This window comes from Coregonus clupeaformis, unplaced genomic scaffold (genome assembly GCF_020615455.1).
Source record: "Coregonus clupeaformis isolate EN_2021a unplaced genomic scaffold, ASM2061545v1 scaf0154, whole genome shotgun sequence".
Classification (NCBI taxonomy): Eukaryota; Metazoa; Chordata; class Actinopteri; order Salmoniformes; family Salmonidae; genus Coregonus; species Coregonus clupeaformis.
Genome location: NW_025533609.1, coordinates 723 through 11,023, shown reverse-complemented (window position 1 = coordinate 11,023; position 10,301 = coordinate 723). Strand labels below are relative to the sequence as shown.

Genomic DNA, 10,301 nt, shown 5'->3' with positions numbered 1-10,301 from the left:
TGATACAGTGGAACTACAGTAACATGGTGATACAGTGGAACTACATTAACATGGTGATACAGTGGAACTACAGTAACATGGTGATACAGTGGAACTACAGTAACATGGTGATACAGTGGAACTACAGTAACATGGTGATACAGTGGAACTACAGTAACATGGTGATACAGTGGAACTACTACAGTAACATGGTGATACAGTGGAACTACAGTAACATGGTGATACAGTGGAACTACAGTAACATGGTGATACAGTGGAACTACAGTAACATGGTGATACAGTGGAACTACAGTAACATGGTGATACAGTGGAACTACAGTAACATGGTGATACAGTGGAACTACAGTAACATGGTGATACAGTGGAACTACAGTAACATGGTGATACAGTGGAACTACAGTAACATGGTGATACAGTGGAACTACAGTAACATGGTGATACAGTGGAACTACAGTAACATGGTGATACAGTGGAACTACAGTAACATGGTGATACAGTGGAACTACAGTAACATGGTGATACAGTGGAACTACAGTAACATGGTGATACAGTGGAACTACAGTAACATGGTGATACAGTGGAACTACAGTAACATGGTGATACAGTGGAACTACTACAGTAACATGGTGATACAGTGGAACTACAGTAACATGGTGATACAGTGGAACTACAGTAACATGGTGATACAGTGGAACTACAGTAACATGGTGATACAGTGGAACTACTACAGTAACATGGTGATACAGTGGAACTACTACAGTAACATGGTGATACAGTGGAACTACAGTAACATGGTGATACAGTGGAACTACAGTAACATGGTGATACAGTGGAACTACTACAGTAACATGGTGATACAGTGGAACTACAGTAACATGGTGATACAGTGGAACTACAGTAGCATGGTGATACAGTGGAACTACAGTAGCATGGTGATACAGTGGAACTACAGTAACATGGTGATACAGTGGAACTACAGTAACATGGTGATACAGTGGAACTACTACAGTAACATGGTGATAGAGTGGAACTACAGTAACATGGTGATACAGTGGAACTACAGTAACATGGTGATACAGTGGAACTACAGTAACATGGTGATACAGTGGAACTACAGTAACATGGTGATACAGTGGAACTACAGTAACATGGTGATACAGTGGAACTACAGTAACATGGTGATACAGTGGAACTACAGTAACATGGTGATACAGTGGAACTACAGTAACATGGTGATACAGTGGAACTACTACAGTAACATGGTGATACAGTGGAACTACAGTAACATGGTGATACAGTGGAACTACAGTAACATGGTGATACAGTGGAACTACAGTAACATGGTGATACAGTGGAACTACTACAGTAGCATGGTGATACAGTGGAACTACAGTAACATGGTGATACAGTGGAACTACAGTAACATGGTGATACAGTGGAACTACTACAGTAACATGGTGATACAGTGGAACTACAGTAACATGGTGATACAGTGGAACTACAGTAGCATGGTGATACAGTGGAACTACAGTAGCATGGTGATACAGTGGAACTACAGTAACATGGTGATACAGTGGAACTACAGTAACATGGTGATACAGTGGAACTACTACAGTAACATGGTGATAGAGTGGAACTACAGTAACATGGTGATACAGTGGAACTACAGTAACATGGTGATACAGTGGAACTACAGTAACATGGTGATACAGTGGAACTACAGTAACATGGTGATACAGTGGAACTACAGTAACATGGTGATACAGTGGAACTACAGTAACATGGTGATACAGTGGAACTACAGTAACATGGTGATACAGTGGGACTACAGTAACATGGTGATACAGTGGAACTACAGTAACATGGTGATACAGTGGAACTACAGTAACATGGTGATACAGTGGAACTACAGTAACATGGTGATACAGTGGAACTACAGTAACATGGTGATACAGTGGAACTACAGTAGCTGCAACATGGTCATTTCTCAGGTTGCCGATCATGCACTTCCATATGGGTCTTGTGTCACAGTCTGACCCATGCAGCCTTGTGATACACCTTCACAATGCAAGGGACACTACAAGACTAGACAGGATGGAGTTCTTTAGATCTGTACCTACCACTTAATCTTCCACCCAAAGATAGAAAACACTAAGTATATCATGTAAAATAAAACATTACATTTATACTATTTGCAAACAAAAACCCCAAATACCTCAAACTAATGACCTCAAACAATAAGGTTGAGTGCATTTTGCTATGGTCAGGTATCATTGAGTCGAGCTATCTGCCTTGTACCTACCACAGTGGTCCTACCTGCTCTGCCTTGTACCTACCACGGCGGTCCTTCTACCTGAGCTATATGCCTTGTATCTACCATGGTGGTCCTTCTACCTGAGCTATCTGCCTTGTATCTATCACGGTGGTCCTTCTACCTGAGCTATCTGCCTTGTATCTACCACGGTGGTCCTTCTATCTGAGCTATCTGCCTTGTACCTACCACGGTGGTCCTTCTACCCGAGCTATCTGCCTTGTACCTACCAAGGTGGTCCTTCTACCTGAGCTATCTGCCTTGTATCTACCACGGTGGTCCTTCAACCTGAGCTATCTGCCTTGTACCTACCATGGTGGTCTCCTACCTAAGCTATCTGCCTTGTATCTACCACAGTGGTCCTTCTACCTGAGCTATCTGCCTTGTATCTACCACGGTGGTCCTTCTACCTGAGCTATCTGCCTTGTATCTATAACGGTGGTCCTTCTACCTGAGCTATCTGCCTTGTACCTACCACGTTCGTCCTTCTACCTGAGCTATCTGCCTTGTACCTACCATGGTGGTCCTTCTACCTGCTCTGCCTTGTATCTACTATGGTGGTCCTGCTACCTGAGCTATCTGCCTTGTACCTACCACGGTGGTCCTTCTACCCGAGCTATCTGCCTTGTACCTACCACGGTGGTCCTTCTACCTGCTCTGCCTTGTACCTACCACGGTGGTCCTTCTACCTGCTCTGCCTTGTATCTACCACAGTGGTCCTTCTACCTGAGCTATCTGCCTTGTACCTACCACAGTGGTCCTACCTGCTCTGCCTTGTATCTATCACGGTGGTCCTTCTACCTGAGCTATCTGCCTTGTATATATAACGGTGGTCCTTCTACCTGAGCTATCTGCCTTGTACCTACCACGTTCGTCCTTCTACCTGAGCTATCTGCCTTGTACCTACCATGGTGGTCCTTCTACCTGCTCTGCCTTGTATCTACTATGGTGGTCCTGCTACCTGAGCTATCTGCCTTGTACCTACCACGGTGGTCCTTCTACCTGCTCTGCCTTGTACCTACCACGGTGGTCCTTCTACCTGCTCTGCCTTGTATCTACCACAGTGGTCCTTCTACCTGAGCTATCTGCCTTGTACCTACCACAGTGGTCCTACCTGCTCTGCCTTGTACCTACCATGGTGGTCCTTCAACCTGAGCTATCTGCCGTGGTCCTTCTACCTGAGCTATCTGCCTTGTACCTACCACGGTGGTCCTTCTACCCGAGCTATCTGCATTGTACCTACCACGGTGGTCCTTCTACCTGAGCCATCTGCCTTGTACCTACCACGGTGGTCCTTCTACCCGAGCTATCTGCATTGTACCTACCACGGTGGTCCTTCTACCTGAGCTATCTGCCTTGTACCTACCACGGTGGTCCTTCTACCTGAGCTATCTGCCTTGTATCTATCACGTTGGTCCTTCTACCTGAGCTGTCTGCCTTGTACCTACCACGGTGGTCCTTCTACCTGCTCTGCCTTGTACCTACCACGGTGGTCCTTCTACCTGCTCTGCCTTGTATCTACCACAGTGGTCCTTCTACCTGAGCTATCTGCCTTGTACCTACCACGGTGGTCCTTCTACCCGAGCTATCTGCATTGTACCTACCACGGTGGTCCTTCTACCTGAGCTATCTGCCTTGTACCTACCACGGTGGTCCTTCTACCTGCGCTATCTGCCTTGTATCTATCACGTTGGTCCTTCTACCTGAGCTGTCTGCCTTGTACCTACCACGTTGGGGTTTCTACCTGAGCTATCTGCCTTGTACCTGCCACGGTGGTTTCTACCTGCTCTGCCTTGTATCTACCACGGTGGTCCTTCTACCTGAGCTATCTGCCTTGTATCTACCACGGTGGTCCTTCTACCTGAGCCATCTGCCTTGTATCTTCCACGGTGGTCCTACCTGCTCTGCCTTGTACCTACTATGGTGGTCCTTCAACCTGAGCTATCTGCCTTGTACCTACCACGGTGGTCCTTCTACCGGAGCTATCTGCCTTGTACCTACCATGGTGGTCCTACCTGAGCTATCTGCCTTGTATCTACCACGGTGGTCCTTCTACCTGAGCTATCTGCCTTGTATCTACCACAGTGGTCCTTCTACCTGAGCTATCTGCCTTGTATCTATCACGGTGGTCCTTCTAACTGAGCTATCTGCCTTGTACCTACCACGTTGGTCCTTCTACCTGAGCTATCTGCCTTGGTCCTACCTGCTCTGCCTTGTATCTACCACGGTGGTCCTTCTACCTGAGCCATCTGCCTTGTATCTTCCATGGTGGTCCTACCTGCTCTGCCTTGTACCTACCACGGTAGTCCTTCTACCTGCTCTGCCTTGTATCTACCACGGTGGTCCTTCTACCTGCTCTTCCTTGTATCTACCACAGTGGTCCTACCTGCTCTGCCTTGTACCTACCACGGTGGTCCTTCAACCTGAGCTATCTGCCTTGTACCTACCACGGTGGTCCTTCTACCTGAGCTATCTGCCTTGTACCTACCACGGTGGTCCTTCTACCTGAGCTATCTGCCTTGTACCTACCACGGTGGTCCTTCTACCCGAGCTATCTGCCTTGTACCTACCACGGTGGTCCTTCTACCTGAGCTATCTGCCTTGTACCTACCACGGTGTTCCTTCTACCCGAGCTATCTGCCTTGTACCTACCCCGGTGGTCCTTCTACCTGCTCTGCCTTGTATCTACCACGGTGGTCCTTCTACCTGCTCTGCCTTGTATCTACCACGGTGGTTCTTCTACCTGAGCTATCTGCCTTGTACCTACCACAGTGGTCCTACCTGCTCTGCCTTGTACCTACCACGGTGGTCCTTCAACCTGAGCTATCTGCATTGTACCTACCACGGTGGTCCTTCTACCTGCTCTGCCTTGTATCTACCACGGTGGTCCTTCTACCTGCTCTGCCTTGTATCTACCACGGTGGTCCTTCAACCTGCTCTGCCTTGTATCTACCACGGTGGTCCTTCAACCTGAGCTATCTGCCTTGTACCTACCACGGTGGTCCTTCTACCCGAGCTATCTGCCTTGTACCTACCCCGGTGGTCCTTCTACCTGCTCTGCCTTGTATCTACCACGGTGGTCCTTCTACCTGCTCTGCCTTGTATCTACCACGGTGGTTCTTCTACCTGAGCTATCTGCCTTGTACCTACCACAGTGGTCCTACCTGCTCTGCCTTGTACCTACCACGGTGGTCCTTCAACCTGAGCTATCTGCATTGTACCTACCACGGTGGTCCTTCTACCTGCTCTGCCTTGTATCTACCACGGTGGTCCTTCTACCTGCTCTGCCTTGTATCTACCACGGTGGTCCTTCAACCTGCTCTGCCTTGTATCTACCACGGTGGTCCTTCAACCTGAGCTATCTGCCTTGTATCTACCACGGTGGTCCTTCTACCTGCTCTGCCTTGTATCTACCACGGTGGTCCTTCTACCTGAACCATCTGCCTTGTATCTTCCTTGGTGGTCCTACCTGCTCTGCCTTGTACCTACCACGGTAGTCCTACCTGCTCTGCCTTGTATCTACCACGGTGTTCCTTCTACCTGCTCTGCTTTGTATCTACCACGGTGTTCCTTCTACCTGAGCTATCTGCCTTGTACCTACCACCGTGGTCCTACCTGCTCTGCCTTGTACCTACCACGGTGGTCCTTCTACCCGAGCTATCTGCCTTGTACCTACCACGGTGGTCCTTCTACCTGAGCTATCTGCCTTGTACCTACCACGGTGGTCCTTCTACCTGAGCTATCTGCCTTGTATCTACCACGGTGGTCCTTCTGCCTTGTACCTACCACGTTGGTCCTTCTACCTGAGCTATCTGCCTTGTACCTACCATGGTGGTCCTTCTACCTGCTCTGCCTTGTATCTACTATGGTGGTCCTTCTACCTGAGCTATCTGCCTTGTACCTACCACGGTGGTCCTTCTACCTGCTCTGCAATGTCTACTGTCTGGTGGCCAGGCCCTACCAGTTCTCTTTGGAATAAAAAGCAGTATAAAGAAACATTTGGGGATGGCGATCAATCAACCAGCACTACTAAAGTCAAACCCACATGGACAGGCTTTGTGACTCATTACCTCTGGATGGTATTCTCCATTAAATACACAAATACAGTACCAGTCAAAAGTTTGGACACCTACTCATTCAAGGGTTTTTCTTTCTTTTTACTATTTTCTACATTGTAGAATAATTGTGAAGACATCACAATTATGAAATAATACATATGGAATCATGTAGTAACCAAAAAAGTGTTAAACAAATCAAAATATATTTTATATTTGAGATTCTTCAAATAGCCACCCTTTGCCTTGATGACAGCTTTGCACACTTGATTTGTTTAACACTTTTTTGGTTACTACATGATTCCATATGTGTTATTTCATAGTTTTGATATCTTCACTATTATTTTACAATGTAGAAAATGTTAAAAATAAAGAAACCCTTGAATGAGTAGGTGTCCAAATTTTTGACTGGTAGTGTGTGTGATTGATATATATATATATCAATCTCAATCAATCAATCACACACACTACCAGTCAAAAATTTGGACACCTACTCATTCAAGGGTTTCTTTATTTTTAACATTTTCTACATTGTAGAATAATAGTGAAGATGTCAAAACTATGAAATAACATGTAGTGTATGTGAGACATGTCGGAGAAGTTAACTTGAGGGTTGTGCTGAACACACAGGGTCTATCCACAGAGCTGCATTTCCCTTCCAACGTATTTATTGATGTACTGAACATGAAAAAATACAAAGTATTCCAAACACAAAGAAAATAACATGTACATCCTTTTAAATACTCAAGATATATTCTATCCCAAAAAAACGCTGTGAACCAAGTAATACTGTACAACTTCAAATAAATAATAATTCTCACATTTAGAATTGAGATTAAGTGGGGGGGGGGACTCATTTTTCCATGCCTAGATGGTCAGAGCCCCCCTCAATCAAGACCAGTGAGAGGCTGGGCATGAGAAAATGGGTGCCCCTCCCACACAGCAGCAGTGTCACAGCTAATCTATAATCAAAGTTTAACTTGTACAAGTAACCCAAAAAAAAAAAAAAAAAAAGTCAAAAACAAGAAAAGAAAAGCAGTTGCAAATATATATAAATAATGCACAGCACACTGCTCGTTAAGGAGAAGCATGACTAGTAATGAGCTCAAGACAAAGCAAGATGCAGGTGCAGTACTCAGTGCATCTAAGGGCTTGACCAGCCTCCGTTTGTTCCGAGATAAGCAAGATGTTATTCGGGCAAATCTCTTGCCACCCTTTTTGATATGGTCATGGAACCGCTTCAAGTGAATAAAGCAATATACACCTTTTACGATTTTTAAGACAGGTTATTATGCATTACGTATATACGAATAAAATAAAGTAATCAAATAGCTAAAAACTGGGTTATATCCATTCTTTACCACATAAATATATATCTATAATGTTTATATATAAAACAAATCAACTTAAATGTCTATAGTTCTTAATAGAAGAAGCAAGACCATCTAAAGACCAAATCACCAACAAATCTGACACTGTAATGCTAGTCCATAGGACAACAAATCAAGTATTTTAACTGAATGTAAACAACTTTCAAAGTCGAACTGAAATCAAAATAAGGCAATATCCCCAAAAAGAAATAAAATCACACTGTAGTTACTTGTAAATAAAAAAGCACTTTGCCATACAGTCCAAAAAAACAAAAATATGCTAGCTAAATACTCAACATAAAAATAAATAAAAAATAAGACTTATTTACATAGCTCTAAGCCCAGGAGTAATCTTTCCCATTGTTCATTCAAACTAGTTTTCTTTATCTGCTGCCTTCGTCAGCTTGTCCTCTCCTCCCACTTTCATACAAAGTAGGTAAAACCCTTATTTGTTTAATATAAAGACAAAATGAGTCAATGATATAGTAAGTACAGCACAAACCACCATGAGAGCTCTGTCTGAAGGGAATTCTTTAGGAAGAACTGATTTTTTATCCCCCCCTTTACCTTGAAGATATTTCCACTATAATTTTGCATGCACTTTTTGCAAATAAACCTTCGTATTTTTTTCTGTCTGTTTCCAAATCAAAATAGTGAATTGGATTTGCTAGTCATAACAACCAGGATGATAGGACAACCCACAGATGATTTTACAAATGAAACCGTCACTGCCATGGATTCTAGAATCGAAAGATAATACAAAGATCTCAAAAGGTATCTTTTACGTCAGAAATCTCTCCAGAAATGTCAACCACTGCAAACTTCCTGGTAAGGTGTCATATGAAGATATTTCTCAAAGTATCCAAGTCAAAATATTTGTTCCAGGTCCAGTAAAAAGTTTCTCCAAATTTGTCTTTTTATAAAAATAGATGCTTTTTAAACCCACATCAAAGAGGTTCTTAGCTCTTTGGCAAGGTACTGCTTTAAGATTATTTTTCTATTTTTCTCCATTCATTTTACAATAAGCAATATTCTGCAGCCAACCAATAACTCATATTACGATAAACATAATACTAACAAAAGAAAATTACAAAAACAGAATAGTCAAAAATAAATACTTTGTTAACCACTTAAGACTCAAAAAACGCACCTAGGCAAAATCAGGACACAGAAAAATACAAAGAAAATCACTACACAAAGCCTTACAAGACTTACTGTTTTCAAAGCAGAAGTGCAACAAAAAAAACAAAAAAAACCTTATCAGTAACATTTTTAAAAGGTCCAGATTTAAAGACAGGCGTGAAAACCTGCAGTATTTTTTCTGCTTCAACGCAAAGTATTTTAAGAAGTTTCAAAGCCTAGCAATGAAGGAACACAAAGAAAACACTGTTGGACGCTAAATAGTTTCCCTTCGTAACACTGATTTACAAATATGTTTTTACTAATGTAGAAAGTTTACGGTCGGTAGGTTTCCATTTTAGGTTTTTCCATTTTCTGTAGAGTTTTCTATAAACAATCTGAGATGGAGATTAGGCTTTGTGCGTTTTGTTGGTTTTGAACGAGACTTGCAGAACTCTGTCCCCGAGGCGGTATCCGTTCAAGCTGGCGATGGCCATGGCTGCCTCGTCGTAGTTAGTCATGGTGACAAATCCGAACCCTTTGCACTTGTTTGTGTTGAAGTCCCGGATGACCTTGACGTTTGTGACGGCGCCAAACGGCCCAAACATCTGCCACAGAATGCTCTCGTCTGCGTCCGGAGCCAGGTTATAGACGAAGATGCACCAGCCGGTGCCCGCATGCCCCGGGATGTTGATGCCAGCCAGACTGGTCACCCCATCAATGGCCATGGGGGAGAACCGGCTGTAAAACAAGAAGACAAGCACAGGTCAATACAAAAACCCATCACTGAAGGTGCTGACAGTATTAAATGTCATGAAATACAGTGCTGCGTTTCAGGGACTTTTCATTGAACTCATTAAAAAGCTTTTAGGTTTATCTAACTGCACAAAAACTGATGACAAAATCACTTTCAACTGCATGATTATGACTACATTAAGTTTGAAACAAAACCAAACAATGTACCCTATTTAGGGATGCACATTTCGGTAAATCTTGCTGCCGACTAACTGACCCTCATTAACCGGTCAACAAACAGTAAAACATTTTCCAAACAGTAAAATGACGTGACCAACAGAAAATACTATCAGAGATCTGTATATAATGACGAGACGCTTATGTTTTCCGCCCTAACAATGGAAGTCGTCCCAAGGCAGGAAGGCAGGCAACAAGCTTAGGCCCAAAATAAGCCTATAGAAACCCATTGTGCAAATTTTGGACAGATTCTGGTGAGCGTGAAAGCTCTCGCATCGCCTCTTCCTCTCTGATACTATGCATGTATACACGGACCGGACATTTTTCATTAAGAGCTTAGAAACATGCGAGCAATTCCACGAGACAGAGATGGAAATCTCAGTTAGAAACTTAGAAAGAGGGGGAATCTAATAGCAACAACTATGATGTGTTGCTAATATGACCAGCACTGTGCCTTTGGCTTCTGGACAATGA

At 43.6% G+C, this 10,301-nt stretch overlaps 1 protein-coding gene across 1 annotated transcript; it reads right to left on the bottom strand.

Moving 5' to 3' along the window:
- Positions 1-7,212: 7,212 nt before the first annotated feature.
- On the bottom strand, positions 7,213-9,596 carry LOC123481254 (ELAV-like protein 2; the record flags this gene model as incomplete). The annotated part of the gene is made up of 1 exon (XM_045213794.1): positions 7,213-9,596. A coding segment is annotated over one exon (331 nt), but the record flags the coding sequence as incomplete, so codon positions are not given.
- Positions 9,597-10,301: the final 705 nt, after the last annotated feature.